At 42.5% G+C, this 17,000-nt stretch overlaps 1 protein-coding gene across 1 annotated transcript; it reads left to right on the forward strand.

The window, feature by feature from the left end:
- The first annotated feature begins 1,096 nt into the window (after positions 1 to 1,096).
- On the forward strand, positions 1,097 to 16,883 carry LOC141082425 (microtubule-associated serine/threonine-protein kinase 3-like). The gene is made up of 18 exons (XM_073566367.1): positions 1,097 to 1,190; positions 7,065 to 7,069; positions 7,161 to 7,187; positions 8,467 to 8,568; positions 8,827 to 8,926; positions 11,308 to 11,375; positions 11,623 to 11,708; positions 12,602 to 12,810; positions 13,207 to 13,345; positions 13,436 to 13,568; positions 13,760 to 13,925; positions 14,042 to 14,212; positions 14,448 to 14,561; positions 14,703 to 14,815; positions 14,909 to 15,000; positions 15,404 to 15,477; positions 16,138 to 16,211; positions 16,857 to 16,883. The coding sequence occupies exons 1-18, from the start codon at positions 1,097 to 1,099 to the stop codon at positions 16,881 to 16,883; spliced, it is 1,794 nt and encodes a 597-aa protein (XP_073422468.1).
- Positions 16,884 to 17,000: the final 117 nt, after the last annotated feature.

Consider the following 17,000-nt stretch of genomic DNA (forward strand, 5'->3'; position numbering starts at 1 on the left):
ACTGTCACATTCTTCCCCATGTCCATTCTGCCCCTCCTTTGTCTCAATGTCACATTCTGCCCCGTATCCATTCTGCCCCCCTCCTGTGTCTCACTGTCATAATCTGCCCCCATGTCTCACATTCTGCCCCGTGTCCATTCTGCCCCCATGTCTTGCATTCTGCCCCCATGTCTCACATACTGCCCTCTTGTCTCGAATTCTGTCCCGCGTCTCACATTCTGCCCCATGTCCATTCTGCCCCTGTATCTCGCATTCTGCCCCATGTCTCACACTCTGCCCCATGTCTTGCATTCTGCCCCCATGTCTCACATTCTGCCCCATGTCTTGCATTCTGCCCCCATGTCTCACATTCTGCCCCATGTCCATTCTGCTTCCATGTCTTGCATTCTGCCCCCATGTCTTGCATTCTGCCCCGTGTCTCACATTCTGCCCCCATGTCTTGCATTCTGCCCCCATGTCTCACATTCTGCCCCCGTGTCTCACAGTCTGCCCTGGGCCCCCCCAGATTGCCGCTTTCAATTAAAAAATAAAAAGTCCTTCTTACCTGCCCGCACTCCTGCGGCAAAGCCCCCTCCACGCAGCTGAAGCAGGCACTCACCATGCGCGCTGCGGCTGACGTCAGCTGGCAGTCTCCAATTGGCTGGCGACTGTGAACTATTGACGTGCGGGCCTGGTTTAGCCTGCCGGTAAGGCCCGGTGAACAGATGAGACGGGGCCCGATGTGGGCACCCTCTGCCCACTGGGCCCCATACGCCAGTCAGGGCAGTAATGCCCTGATGGCAGCCCTGATGACAGCTAGAAGAAATAAAACCCTGAAAGATTTTCTAGTTAATATCCATTGTGTGCCGAAATCCCATGAACTTTTTAAGGCGGGGAGAAAAAAATGTGGAGGTAACCCTTGCTGTGACTGCGACGCCTGTAAGAACGTACTGCGCGCCTCATCCTTTACACCATCAGATGGCCTTAGAGAGTACAAAATATTAATATTATTATTATTTATATAGCACCATTGATTCCACAGTGCTGTACATGAGAAGGGGTTACAGATAAAAGATTATATCACATGTCACACGACGCACGTAGTATATCATGTAAGATGGTCTATATTGGATTCACATCTCACGAACTGCGTGTCAGGACTCGAGAACATGTGAGGGACATCATGTCCACGCAAAATGCCGAGGATACAGGTACTCTAAACAATCCTCATGCACTTCAAATTGTACCATAAATGTACAATGAAGGTCAAGGGTATTGACAGAGTTTATACCAGAATAAGGGGTGGAGATATCAGTCACCAGTTGGCGCAAAGGGAATGTAGGTGGATTACAGTCCTTCAAAGGAAATGTAGGGGGATTACAGACCTTCAAAGGGAATGTAGGGGGATTACAGTCCTTCAAAGGGAATGTAGGTGGCTTACAGTCCTTCAAAGGGAACATAGGTGGATTACAGTCTTTCATAGAATCGTAGAGTTGGAAGGGATTTCCTGAGCCATCTGGTCCAACCCCCTGCTCAAAGCAGGATTCGCTAAATCATCCCAGACAGATGTCTGTCCAGCCTCTGTTTGAAGACTTCTATTGAAGGAGAACTCACCACCTCTCGTGGCAGTCTGTTCCACTCATTGATCACTCTAACTGTCAAAAAGTTTTTTATATCTAATCTGTGTCTCCTCCCATTCAGTTTCATCCCATTGCTTCAAAGGGAATGTAGGTGGATTACAGTCCTTTAAAGGGAATGTAGGTGGATTACAGTCTTACAAAGGGAATGTAGGTGGATTACAGTCCTTCAAAGGGAATGTAGGTGGATTACAGTCCTTCAAAAGGATTGTGGATGGATTACAGTCCTTCAAAGTCCTTCATAGGGAATGTAGGTGTATTTCAGTCCTTCAAAGGGAATATAGGTGGATTTCAGTCCTTCAAAGGGAATGTAGGTGGATTACAGTCCTTCATAGGGAATGTAGGTGGATTTCAGTCCTTCAAAGGGAATATAGGTGGATTACAGTCCTTCAGAGGGAATATAGGTGGATTACAGTCCATCATAGGGAATGTAGGTGGATTACAGGCTATCAAAGAATCATAGAATCGTAGAGTTGGAAGCGATCTCCTGGGCCATCTGGTCCAACCCCCTGCTCAAAGCAGGATTCGCCAAATCATCCCAGACAGATGTCTGTCCAGCCTCGGTTTGAAGACTTTTATTGAAAGAGAACTCACCACCTCTCGTGGCAGTCTGTTCCACTCATTGATCACTCTAACTGTCAAAAAGTTTTTTCTAATATCTAATCTGTGTCTCCTCCCATTCAATTTCATCCCATTGCTTCAAAGGGAATGCAGGGGGATTATAGTCCTTCAAAAAGAACGTAGGTGGATTACAGTCCTTTAAAGGGAATGTAGGTGGATTACAGTCATACAAAGGGAATGTAGGTGGATTACAGTCCTTCATAGGGAATGTAGGTGGATTACAGTCCTTCATAGGGAACGTAGGTGGATTACAGTCCTTCATAGGGAATGTAGGTGGATTTCAGTCCTTCAAAGGGAATGTAGGTGGATTACTGTCCTTCAAAGGGAATATAGGTGGATTACTGTCCTTCAAAGGGAATATAGGTGGATTACAGTCCTTCAAAGGGAACGTAGGTGGATTACAGTCCTTCATAGGGAATGTAGATGGATTTCAGTCCTTCAATGGGAATGTAGGTGGATTACTGTCCTTCAAAGGGAATGTAGGTGGATTACAGTCCTTCAAAGGGAATATAGGTGGTTTACAGTCCTTCAAAGGGAATATAGGTGGATTACAGTCCTTCAAAGGGAATGTAGGTGGATTACAGTCCTTCAAAGGGAATATAGGTGGTTTACAGTCCTTCATAGGGAATGTAGGTGGATTTCAGTCCTTCATAGGGAATGTAGGTGGATTTCAGTCCTTCAAAGGGAATGTAGGTGGATTGCAGTCCTTCAAAGGGAATATAGGTGCATTACAGTCCTTCAAAGGGAATGTAGGTGGATTACAGTCCTTCAAAGGGAATGCAGGTGGATTACAGACCTTCAAAGGGAATATAGGTGGTTTACAGTCCATCAAAGGGAATGTAGGTGGATTACAGTCCTTCAAAGGGAATATAGGTGGTTTACATTCCTTCAAAGGGAATATAGGTGGATTACAGTCCTTCAAAGGGAATGTAGGTGGATTACGTTTCTTCAAAAGGATTGTGGATGGATTACAGTCCTTCAAAGTCCTTCATAGGGAATGTAGGTGGATTTCAGTCCTTCAAATAGAATGTAGGTGGATTGCAGTCCTTCAAAGGGAATGTAGATGGATTACAGTCCTTCAAAGGAAATGTACTGTAGGTAGATTACAGTCCTTCCAAGGTAATGTACATGGATTACAGTCCTTTAAAGGGAATGTACTGCAGGTGGATTACAGTCCTTCCAACAGAACGTAGGTGGAATACAGTCCTTCAAAGGGAACGTAGGTGGATTACAGTCCTTCAGAGGGAATGTAGGTGGATTACAGTCCTTCAAAGGGAATGTAGGTGGATTAGAGTCCTTCAAAGGGAATGCAATGTAGGCGAGTTACAGTCCTTCCAAAGGAATGTAGGTGGAATACAGTCATTCAAAGGTAATGTAGGTGGACTACAGTCCTTCATAGGGTACGTAGGTGGATTACAGTCCTTCATATGGAATATAGGTGGATTACAGTCCTTCATAGAGAATATAGGTGGATTACAGTCCTTCATAGGGAATGTAGGTGGATTACAGTCCTTCAAAGGGAATGTAAGTGAATCACAGTCCATCAAAGGTAATGTAGGTGGACTACAGTCCTTCATAGGGTACGTAGGTGAATTACAGTCCTTCATATGGAATATAGGTGGATTACAGTCCTTCATAGGGAATGTAGGTGGATTACAGTCCTTCAAAGGGAATGTAGGTGGATTACAGTCCTTCATAGGGAATGTAAGTGAATCACAGTTCATCAAAGAGAATGTAGGTGGATTACAGTGCTTCATAGGGAATTTAGGTGGATTGCAGTCCTTGAAACCATGCAGAAAAGGATTTCCAGTTTGTCAAGGAGCGCTTCCAGCTGATTCATTAATTACTCCGAATATTTCAAGGAATATCCAGTTTATTGTTAGACATACAACTCGTTTCGGCTATACATAAATTTAGCCTTCATCACCCTCTCACCCTTGTCTCGTAGACTCCATTGTCTTCAAAGACGATATTGATTTAGTCCTTGATACCATGACACTATCAGGTTTAAATGAACATTTGAGTTTTGTCCCATATTTCTAAATATGTTGTCTCTTATTTAGATTTTAATTTGTGTGTTTATTTCCATTAAATGTTATTTGTTTCTAACCCCTGATGATTCCTGAATCCCTTGGTGATATATTACATCATATATGGCATCATTATATCAATGATCGCATCAGAAAATGATCCTTTTGGTGGATAGGATCCTCCATCCACAACCTTGTGCTACCGAGATGACAATCTATAGTTGGTATTTGCAATACAATTTTCTTCTTGGACTTACTTTTCAAATGTGGGAATGAACTATGAAGCATTTGCTTGTTGTGGGGTAGCGTTCCCTTTACCCGCACATTATGATCTTATTAGTCACTATATTTGATCATAATAATAAAAAATGTTTTCCACTTGTAGACTCAGTGCATTAGGATTGAAACGGAACTCTGTCACTACTGATTAGCACTTTTAGGGGCAGCTATTAATTCACATTTACTTATTATATCTAGACATTATCGGGTTTATCTCTCATCTAGTTCCTTTTTCATGTTTTTATTGAATTGATAAATAGGTACACTGTCACTTTAACTTGCACATAGCACTTTATACAGGTTCCGCTTCAGAATTCATATTTAATCATTCTTATTTATGCAATATAGGTCTTATTGGCTGCTATGTAAAGCAGTATTTGGTGACTGTATTCCTGCCCTTTCATTAGCCCACAATAAACATGGTAACAGGTTAGTGCGCATGCCTGATGTGCAGTGAGACTAGAAACATTGCTGACGGCATCATTCATATGATACGGTGAGGTTATGTGACGTCACAGGGGATTTCCTCTTACATGTTGAAGCCTCAAAGATGCACCATGACAGCTCTCATCATGAAAGCCTATGAGCTTGATCAAGACAAATCCTGGGCTCCTCACATCTGTTGATCTTACAGGTTGGATGAGAGGTTCTCATAAGTCAGTGCCAGGAACAGAAGGATCACGTGACTGTTACATCTGTCTAACCAATGTCCCAGGTTTTCCTACAAAAGAACAAGAAGTCCATGGAATATCCTAATCTGCCTTCAGTTATGAGACCAGTGCCACATGATGACCCTCGTCCAGTAGCAAAGCCTCTAGAGACAAGGAGCCTAGTGGAGGCATCCAATGAAGATGTTGCTGTCCATGGGTCAGCGATGGGGAACAATGCTGATTCAGACATTGAGCCATGTATGTCTGGTGAGCCTCATCTTATATCACAGCCAGAACTTAATGACTTGTTCCAGAACTTATGTTTGCCAAAACCAAATGCAGTTACTGGCTTCAAGACTTCAAGGATGGCATTTGCTGTCACCCGCTACAAAAGTTTCTGTCTTTCGAAGCCGCTAAGATGTCATAACACAGTTCTTAGAACTGGTTGACAACCTGAGCTTTTGCACCGACATTGGTGGGTTGTTTGCAGCTTTGGATTGCTCGCATGAGTTAAGACAGTGGTGTCTCCTAATTGACTCATCAGTGTAAAGACTCCAGGCTGTCTTGTTACACAATGGTAATGTTCACCGTCCAATACCAATACTAATCAATAATTCAATATTCAAATGTTCCCAAGAATAACCGACGCTGAGATTAAGGAAGGCATTTTTGTTGGTCCACAAATCTGACACATCATGAATGACAAGCAATTCAAGGAGCTGCTGGCGGGGAATGAGAAAATTGCTTGGAAATCATTCAAGGATGATTCCCAGAATTTTTTTCGCAACAACCCAACCCCAAATTACATCAAACTGTCATCAACCTTCTGGAAGCTTACAAAGCGATGAAGTGCAACATGTCATTGAACATTCATTTCTTGCATTCACATTTGGAATTCTTCCCTGTAAATCTTGGTGCCATTAGTAATGACCATGGCGAATGGTTTCCCAAAGATATTGCTACTATGAAAAAGCATTATCAAGTGTCCTGGACTCCATCAATGCTGGCTGACTATTGCCGGACACTAGTACGGGACGCACCAGACGGTGACTACAAATGACCTAATGCTTCATAATCCGTAAAACGTCATCTCATGTTTCACAACGTTTCTAAGTAACATAGTAACATAGTTTTGAAGGCTGAAGGAAGACCTTATGTCCATCTAGTTCAGCCTATTTTTAGTGCAGCTGTTCTGCATTGTTGATCCAGGGGAAGGCAAAAAACCCACAGAGGAGAAGCCAATTTTCTCCATAGGGAAAAAAATTCCTTCCCCTAAGCTGGGTCAACCATCTACCTATAATATTCTTTATTCGTAACCTTCTATACTGTTACTCACAAGAAAAGCCTCCATTCCTTTCTTAAATTCATTCAGTGAGTTGGCCATCACCACTTCCTCAGGAAGAGAATTCCAGAGCCTCACTGCTGTTACCGTGAAGAACCCTCTTCTATGCTGGTGCAGAAATTGTCTTTCCTCCAAGCGAAGAGAATGCCCCCTTGTTCTTGTCACAGTCCTTGGTACAAACAGTTCATTGGAGAGATCGCTGTATTGCCCTCTGATATACTTGTACATATATATTAGGTCTCCCCTAAGTCTTCTCTTTTCTAGAGTAAATAGACCTAATTTTGATAACCTTTCTGGGTATTGTAGTGAACCAACTCCATTTATCATTTTAGTAGCCCGCCTTTGAACCCTTTCAAGTTCAGTAAAGTGATGCAGACGATCTGAAATTATATTTCTGCTGGGCTCTAATGGGTTTATTATAATCACGTCACATTTTCAAGGAAGCAAAACTTTGGAAAAAATGTGTTGCCCAGTGTAACATGGAGATTTGTCATTTCCTAATGATATCATTGCATTACATATTTAGGATTGGTACAATCTAATATATTATATTTATTCAGATTTTTTTATTCAGATTTTAGGAACAAATGTGCTGGCAAATCCTGATAATGGAAAATCGTAGCCCCCGGAGATCCATGAGTCTGTCAGTGTGAGTATCACAGATGGAGATGTCTGTGTGTAATGACTCTATAGAATAGGTGACTCTCACTTTTTGTATTGAAGAACTGAAATCAATTCCCTTTTGATGATCTTCTAATGATGTGAGAGGCTCCTGTATAGAGACTCTCCTTTTTTCCATGATCGGGGCTCTTGTTTAGGAATCTAATGTACGGAGTGTGACCTGGTCAATTTCTTATGGACTAATATGTAGACTCATTTTATAGTACTGACCTAGAAAACAAGGATTCTGAAATCTCAGCGTTTTTTTAAATCAGTGGTTTGTCAAGTGTTTCAGGAGTTTTGCAGCAAATTTTACTTATTCAAGTGAATTAAAAAATGCATGTAAAAGCACAGCAAATACTTGTATTCAGCACGGGAAAAAACCAGACAGAGCCAGAAAACAGTCACATGCCATACGGACCATCAGAGTGACAGAGTGATGCTAGCCCATTGTGACATCACTGGCGATGCTAGCCCATTGTGACATCACTGGTGATGCTAGCCCATTGTGACATCACTGGTGATGCTAGCCCATTATGACATCACTGGTGATGCTAGCCCATTATGATATCACTGGTGATGCTAGCCCATTATGATATCACTGGTGATGCTAGCCCATTATGACATCACTGGTGATGCTAGCCCATTATGACATCACTGGTGATGCTAGCCCATTATGACATCACTGGTGATGCTAGCCCATTATGACATCACAGGTGATTCTTGGCCATTGTGACATCACAGCTCAGTCCCTACTTATAGAATGTTCACAGGGTCACCGGTGCCATTTATGGTTCTATAGTGACTGAGAGCGTTTGCAATTTTTCACTATGTCTGGATTATGTCTGAGCGATTTTCAGGTAGATGCTCTGTTGGAGACTCTTACCAACAATCTCCCTAACACTGAGCTTCTACCACCCGATGGCGTCCTCTGCTTCACTCACCGGCTGGTGGTGGAGCTAGTCAATGACTGCCTGACCAAAAACAATGAAGATAAACTAACATCAGAGTATCTGACGGATTTACGTCACAACATCAGAACATTACTACAGCAGGTAAGTGGTGGACACTCGGCACAAATCTTCTCCATAGTCATAGATAATAATGGTGGGAGAGAAGCTTCTTTCCTTCCATATAAAACACAACGAGTCCCTAGATATGGAGTCGTTGTATCTGCAGAGAGGAGCAGAGGACACATACAATGGCCGCCTCCATTGTTTCCTTTCTTATCTCTGAATTTTTCTTTTTGTGTCTTTTCTTCTTTATAGGCTGAAAATAGATCTCAATATGGAGATTTGGCTTTTGTTAAGGAACTGGCCGAAGAAGTCCTGCGTGTATTAGAAGGTCCGGCCTGCTCGCCGGAACGCCCGGTAAGGAGCCATCATCTTCTCTATCACACGTCCTTGTTTTCTGATCTTCTCCAGATCACCAATCAGATATCAGAAGATCTGGTGTCACATAATCCACATAAGTGAGAGACGTTTCTAAGAAAAGTTCTCATGATGGCGCGTGATTTGTAGAGTTACAGTTGGTGCATCAGTAAATGTTGGTTTACTCCTTCCTGATTCATGTATTTGGTGATTTAGTGAAATCTTCCACATATTAATTAACTGTATTATATCTATCAGGAAACACCAGAAGGCGACGACGAATATGGGGCGACTGTGACCCAGGAAACCCCTGACTCTAATAGGAGTCAGCCGGAGCTGAGCAGCGATCTGATCACAGGTGAACCGATCACATAACCTCCTACAATGAATCTCCAGATATTACACAGCAGGGAATAATGGCAGATCACTCTCTACTCCATGGAATGGGACCTGTCAGCACATGTTACATATAGGAGTGGTGGGATGACGGTGTAGGACGTTCCCCTATTATATACAGATATTACACAGCAGGGAATAATGGTAGATCACTCTCTACTCCATGTAATGGGACCTGTCAGCACATGTTACATATAGGAGTGGTGGGATGATGGTGTAGGACGTTCCCCCTATTATATCCAGATATTACACAGCAGGGAATAATGGCAGATCACTCTCTACTCCATGTAATGGACCTGTCAGCACATATTACATATAGGAGTGGTGGGATGACGGTGTAGGACGTTCCCCCTATTATATCCAGATATTACACAGCAGGGAATAATGGCAGATCACTCTCTACTCCATGTAATGGACCTGTCAGCACATATTACATATAGGAGTGGTGGGATGACGGTGTAGGACGTTCCCCCTATTATATCCAGATATTACACAGCAGGGAATAATGGCAGATCACTCTCTACTCCATGTAATGGGACCTGTCAGCACATATTACATATAGGAGTGGTGGGATGACGGTGTAGGACGTTCCCCTATTATATCCAGATATTACACAGCAGGGAATAATGGCAGATCACTCTCTACTACATGTAATGGAACCTGTCAGCACATATTACATATAGGAGTGGTGGGATGACGGTGTAGGACGTTCCCCTATTATATCCAGATATTACACAGCAGGGAATAATGGCAGATCACTCTCTACTCCATGGAATAGGACCTGTCAGCACATGTTACATATAGGAGTGGTGGGATGACGGTGTAGGACGTTCCCCTATTATATACAGATATTACACAGCAGGGAATAATGGTAGATCACTCTCTACTCCATGTAATGGGACCTGTCAGCACATGTTACATATAGGAGTGGTGGGATGATGGTGTAGGACGTTCCCCCTATTATATCCAGATATTACACAGCAGGGAATAATGGCAGATCACTCTCTACTCCATGTAATGGACCTGTCAGCACATATTACATATAGGAGTGGTGGGATGACGGTGTAGGACGTTCCCCTATTATATCCAGATATTACACAGCAGGGAATAATGGCAGATCACTCTCTACTCCATGTAATGGAACCTGTCAGCACATATTACATATAGGAGTGGTGGGATGACGGTGTAGGACGTTCCCCTATTATATCCAGATATTACACAGCAGGGAATAATGGCAGATCACTCTCTACTCCATGTAATGGAACCTGTCAGCACATATTACATATAGGAGTGGTGGGATGACGGTGTAGGACGTTCCCCTATTATATCCAGATATTACACAGCAGGGAATAATGGCAGATCACTCCCTACTCCATGGAATGGGACCTGTCAGCACATGTTACATATAGGAGTGGTGGGATGACGGTGTAGGATGTTCCCCTATTATATACAGATATTACACAGCAGGGAATAATGACAGATCACTCCCTACTCCATGTAATGGGACCTGTCAGCACATGTTACATATAGGAGTGGTGGGATGACGGTGTAGGACGTTCCCCTATTATATACAGATATTACACAGCAGGGAATAATGGCAGATCACTCTCTACTCCATGTAATGGAACCTGTCAGCACATATTACATATAGGAGTGGTGGGATGACGGTGTAGGACGTTCCCCTATTATATCCAGATATTACACAGCAGGGAATAATGGCAGATCACTCTCTACTCCATGTAATGGAACCTGTCAGCACATATTACATATAGGAGTGGTGGGATGACGGTGTAGGATGTTCCCCTATTATATACAGATATTACACAGCAGGGAATAATGGCAGATCACTCTCTACTCCATGTAATGGACCTGTCAGCACATGTTACATATAGGAGTGGTGGGATGACGGTGTAGGACGTTCCCCTATTATATCCAGATATTACACAGCAGGGAATAATGGCAGATCACTCTCTACTCCATGTAATGGACCTGTCAGCACATGTTACATATAGGAGTGGTGGGATGACGGTGTAGGACGTTCCCCTATTATATACAGATATTACACAGCAGGGAATAATGGCAGATCACTCTCTACTCCATGTAATGGGACCTGTCAGCACATGTTACATATAGGAGTGTGCAGCGAGGGTGGGGGTCCTCATTCATGTGATGATTGGGGGTCCGCCACCACTTACCTTACATTAATCTATGGATGCACCATACGTCCGTATTATTCCCGTTTACAGACGTCTTGTTATTTCTCCCTTATGTTGCAGTATTATGTATGTAGGATTGATATCGACTAATATATTTTATTTCTTCATCACTTTATCACTATTTTAGTACCATCAGCGCTGGCGAATCCCAACAGTGGAATCTGTGGGATCCCGGAGATCCAAGAATCTGCCGGTGTAAGTATTATAGAGCCATAGGGGGTGTCTGTGTATCACCAGATCATGGGGTGTGAGTGACCCATCCAGTATTATCCCCATATAACCATGGGACGGCTCTGTTCTAAGCGTAGATGACTCTTTGGTGTTAGAGAATAGTATTTATAGTAAATGGAATCTGTCACCAGGTTTATGCTGCTGACAGATTCATCCTGAGATGTTTTCCTGCAGCTTCTAGATCTTAGTATTATTTCTTATTCTTTTTTAGGACTTGATGAAATCATTGATCCCGGCAGGAGAACCGCGTATGAGCGACTATGAAACATCTAAACTGATCGGCAGAGGAGGTTTTGGGTGAGATTTCTATTCCCATAATCCCCATTTCTCAGGGTTCCCTATGACAATGCTTCGGCCTCTGTGCTCTGCCAGTCAGTGTTGTCATAGGGAAACGATTGGAGTCCACATCTCCAGGTCACTATTCAGCTCAGTTATATACAGCTGAGCGAACTGTTCTGTAACCAATCAGTCTGTAAGGAAAGGGATGATATAATAGACGACACTCCCCGGTCCTAGACCTCCTCTGCTCTTCTGCTTCCGCCTACACCAGTTTCCCTGTCCTCCGCATCGATCTTAGGTTTTTTGGGGCCCCATTATGGAGCTGATAAGAGTAATTGGTTGCACACGGTCACGTGAGGGGTGACACGATACTGACGGTAATGACATCTGCACCCCCACCCTCCACCATAACCATGTGAGTCTGATCACCGGCCCCAGCAGCAGGAGGAAGAACAGCCAAAGACCGGCACAGAGGACGGAGCACTGCAATGATGGATGGGCAGGGACGAGGACAAGTGGGTCTAATGTGTTTAATTAAATTTTAACCTCTTCCTGCCCCTCCATTTATTCTGCCACGGGCTGTGGAGAAAGCCAAAAACCAACTTCTTACGACTATTGGAGCATTTTCAATTTTATCCAATTTTTATTTTTACTGAATCCTATCTATTGGTGGGTTATAGGGAATCTGCCCAAGATGAATTTCGGTAGATTCTCTCATCTACAATGTGACCTGGTGAGGGCAGACGTGGCGTGGTGCAGACCTCCCATCATCTATGGAGTGTTATTTCATGGGTTCTAGATGTGGATTTCTAGCTGGTATTAAACATTAGTATAAAAGATCATGGAATGACTTGTGTATATAGACTGTTAATAAGGCTTTATTATAAACCATGGATTCTCCTTCTCTTCAGGGCCGTCTACCTAGTGCGCCACAAAGAATCACAACAGACCTTTGCCATGAAGAAAGTGACCAAGAGGAGCCTGAAAACTCCTATTAGAGTGGACATGGCCTTTCTGGAGCGGGACATCCTAACATTCGCAGATTGTCCCTTTGTGGCCTCCATGCTCTGCTCTTTCCCTATGAGATCTGACCTTTGTATGGTCATGGAGTATGTAGGAGGTAGGACCCACACCTTGTGTTATATTCAGCCCATGTCTGCTGACATCTTATCACCTCTCACATCATTAAGACTTATCCCCATGGACGGTTACATCCCCACAGAGCATTTACTATAGGTTATCTCTTACCATGGTGCCCGGAAAGTCATTGATGTGTGGGATCTCCCTGTCGGTCCGCACTGAGCACGTCAATATCTCCAGCTGTAGACGAGATGTGACATCACTTTATGTCATTAGTTACTTGGACAACAATTTCATCATGACCTCAGACTAATATTCTGTACATTCTGTGCTTATATATTTTCTCCTGCCCCAATGTTTCTGCTCACTTCTCTTTATAGATCATGGTGTTCTGCTGTATAAACCCCTCACCGGTCATATTTCCTTTCTTCTATAGGTGGAGACTGTCGGACCCTTCTAAACATGATGGGTCATTTCCCTGTCTTGTTGGCCCGCTTGTACTTTGCAGAAGCGGTCCTTGGTGTGGAATACCTGCATAGTTACGGTGTGGTGCACAGAGACCTGAAGCCGGAGAAGTAAGTGCATACCTGTAGTATAACAAAGGGGGGAAGTTATCCCTTATCATCTCACGGACAATAAAGCTAAAATCATCTTCTCTTTCACAGCTTCCTGATAACATCTGCTGGACATATTAAAATTAGCGACTTTGGACTTTCAAAAGTTGGTGTCATGATACCACACACCAACATCTACAAGCAATCAGCAGAGGACATCTCCAGAGAGTTCCAGGATGAGGAGGTCAGCATTACACACAGGAACTTAGCTTGTTCTGTACAAATCTCATAACTCTATTTTCTCTTCCCCACATTCTTCATTTTTAGACAGCTTTTCCACTGATATTTTATCTTCTCTAATTCTGTTATTATGTCAAGAACTTGTCATAATAATCGTTTCATCGATTCTCATCTCTATCTTCTGTTGGTTTCCAGGTGTGCGGCACCCCGTGGTACACAGCCCCTGAGGTCATCCTGAAGAAAGGCTACGGAAGACCTATTGACTGGTGGTCAATGGGCATCATAATATATGAATTTGTCCATGGCTATACACCATTTGATGGGGATTTCCAAACTGGGCTGAATAAAAATATTGTCGGTGGTAAGTAGAATAATCCCATCATTGCTTTGCCTGGTTACATGGCTTTAGTTATTTCCTTTGCTTTACCTTATAGTCCAATACAGAGGATTTATTTTCTGTAACTTTCTATATAACAGGAGATATAATTTGGGATACTTATCAAGCTACTCTATCCGATGATCAGGACCCCATCACTCAGCTGCAGGACCTCATCACTCAGCTGCTCAGTATAAATCCTGTGGATAGCCTTCTGCAGGACCTCATCAGTCAGCTGCTCAGAGCAAATCCTGTGGATAGACTTGGGACAGGTAACAGATACAATAATATCAATATTCCCTTGTTACACCGATGACGTATCACTCATGTCCATGAGGATCATTACTTCTCTATCAGCTTCATCATTTATAGTTCTCCCTACTAAGATTTTCATTCTATTTCCTACATGTCTGCTCAGTTGTGTAATTAGTTCTAATTAAGATAAACTGTTCAGATATGAAGCTGTCTCTGACAATGTCCGAATCACTTTTGTTTTCCTTTATCCAGGAGGAGCTTTTGAGATCAGGGGTCATCCATTTCTTGTTGACTTAGACTTTGATTCCCTTCTAAGTCAAAAGCTAGTGTACGTTCCTCAGCTTGTGGACACCAGCTTATTTACCAGTAAGTAGAAGGAGCCATCATCTAGACTAAGTGTCTGTTTGTCTCGTCTTCCTTATTTTGTGACAATTGGTTCCCATTAATAAATGGTGACTCTATTATACTGACAATCTCTAATAACACTTCATTACCTATGTCTTGCAGACCTTTGGGATATGAAGAAACATCTGGTCTCAGAGGATGAGAAGGCCACAAGTGAGGACAATGAGAGCCTTGACTTTAAAAATTTTACATCATCTTCTGAAAGGCTTTTTAAAGTAAGTATGTGATTAATAAATCAAAAATATGTATAAAAAGACCTATGAAGGTAGACATACAATTATTTCATATCTTATTGCTTCCGCATGTAGCTCCTTACCACCGCTAACATAATGAAGATTAATGAGAATCCCAAGTCTTCTCCAGATTGTACCCTAGAATCCAGCACAAATATCTCAGAAATGTGAGTAGATTATGGGGCTATTACTGGGATCTCGAGGCTGATTATGTGCACACCAAATATGGGACATAAATATCATAATATCAAATGCAACATCCACCATCCCATGGTTAGCAGTCAATGTGCTTTTGGCCTTAGTAATTGCTGGTGATAACAGCCTATGATCGAGGCCAGTCATGCATTTTTAGAACTGCCCACTCTGAAGGAGAGATGTATTATTATATGCCAGATATTCATGGTAGTTGTTTTCCACTCTACTCGATAAAAGTTAGTTTTGAGCAGAAGACCTTCCCCGCTATGGCAGTCATATGTCCTATTAGGCCTTATTGTCGGTGTTCTTATAATGAGACAACCCCTTTTATAATGCGTTTACTTGTGATTTACATGTTTTTCTTCTTCCAAACAGGCAGAAAGAATCTGTTCCCTTATCTGATAGCGACAACGCTATTTATTTCTTGCCATTCTTGTTCCAACTGTCAGGTATGTCCATGTCTACAGCACCTACAATGGGAATGTTGACTTCAAGGCTCCAATATTTCCACATGGTTTTTCTGTAATAGGTCTCTTAAGTTTTCCATGTTTCATGTATAAATGGTGACCATGTTATACTGACAACCTCTAATAACACTTCATTACCTATGTCTTCTAGATCATTCTGAGATGAAGAAACATCTGGACTCAGAGGATGAGGAGGATCCCGAGTCCCCTCCAGAGTGTGCACCAAAATCTAGCACAAATGTCTCAGAAAAGTAAGTAGCTTATGGGGTCATTACTGGGAGCTCATCACCAAATATAGGATATAAATACCATAATATCACATGCAGCATCCACCATCCCATGATTAGCGGTCATTGTGCATTTGGTCTTAGTAACTTCTTCTGATAACAGCCCATAATTGTGGATGGTTATGCATTTTTAGTGCTGCCCCCAACACTGTAGGAGAGATGTCGTATAATATGCCAGATATTCTTGGTACTTGTTTTCTGCTCCACTCCATAAAAGTTAGTTTTGAGCAGAAGACCTTCCCCACTATGGCAGTCATATGTCCTATTAGGCCTTATAGTCGGTGTTCTTATAGTGAGACAACCCCTTTTATAATGCGTTTACTTGTGATTTACTTGTTTTTCTTCTTCCATACAGGCAGAAAGAATCTGTCCTCATATTTGATAGTGATGATTCTGCTTTTCGCTTGCCATCCTTGTCCCATCTATCAGGTATGTCCATGTCTACAGCACCAACAATGTGAATGTTGACTTCAAGGCTCAAATATCCATACATGGTTTTTATGTTTTCCATGTTTCATGTATAAATGGTGACTATGTTATACTGACAACCTCTAATAACACTTCATTACCTATGTCTTGTAGATCATTCTGAGATAAAGAAACATCTGGACTCAGAGGATGAGGAGGATCCCGAGTCCCCTCCAGAGTGTGCACCAAAATCCAGCACAAACGTTTCAGAAAAGTAAGTAGATTATGGGGTCATTACTGGGAGCTCATCACCAAATATAGGCCATAAATACCATAATATCACATGCAGCATCCACCATCCCTTGGTTAGCGGTCATTGTGCATTTGGCATTAGTAACTTCTGGTGATAACAGCCCATAATTGTGGATGGTTATGCATTTTTAGTGCTGCCCCCCAACACTATAGGAAAGATGTCATATAATATGCCAGATATTCATGGTATTTGTTTTCTGCTCTGCTCTATAAAAGTTAGTTTTGAGCAGAAGACCTTCCCCACTATGGCAGTCATATGTCCTATTAGGCCTTATAGTCGGTGTTCTTATAGTGAGACAACCCCTTTTATAATGCGTTTACTTATGATTTACTTGTTTTTCTTCTTCCATACAGGCAGAAAGAATCTGTCCTCATATTTGATAGTGACGATTCTGCTTTTCTCTTGCCATCCTTGTCCCATCTATCAGGTATGTCTATGTCTACAGCACCAACAATGTGAATGTTGACTTCAAGGCTCAAATATCTCCACATGGTTTT

This window comes from Dendrobates tinctorius, unplaced genomic scaffold (assembly GCF_039654945.1).
Source record: "Dendrobates tinctorius isolate UK_male_01 unplaced genomic scaffold, ASM3965494v1 ptg000017l, whole genome shotgun sequence".
Lineage (NCBI taxonomy): Eukaryota > Metazoa > Chordata > Amphibia > Anura > Dendrobatidae > Dendrobates > Dendrobates tinctorius.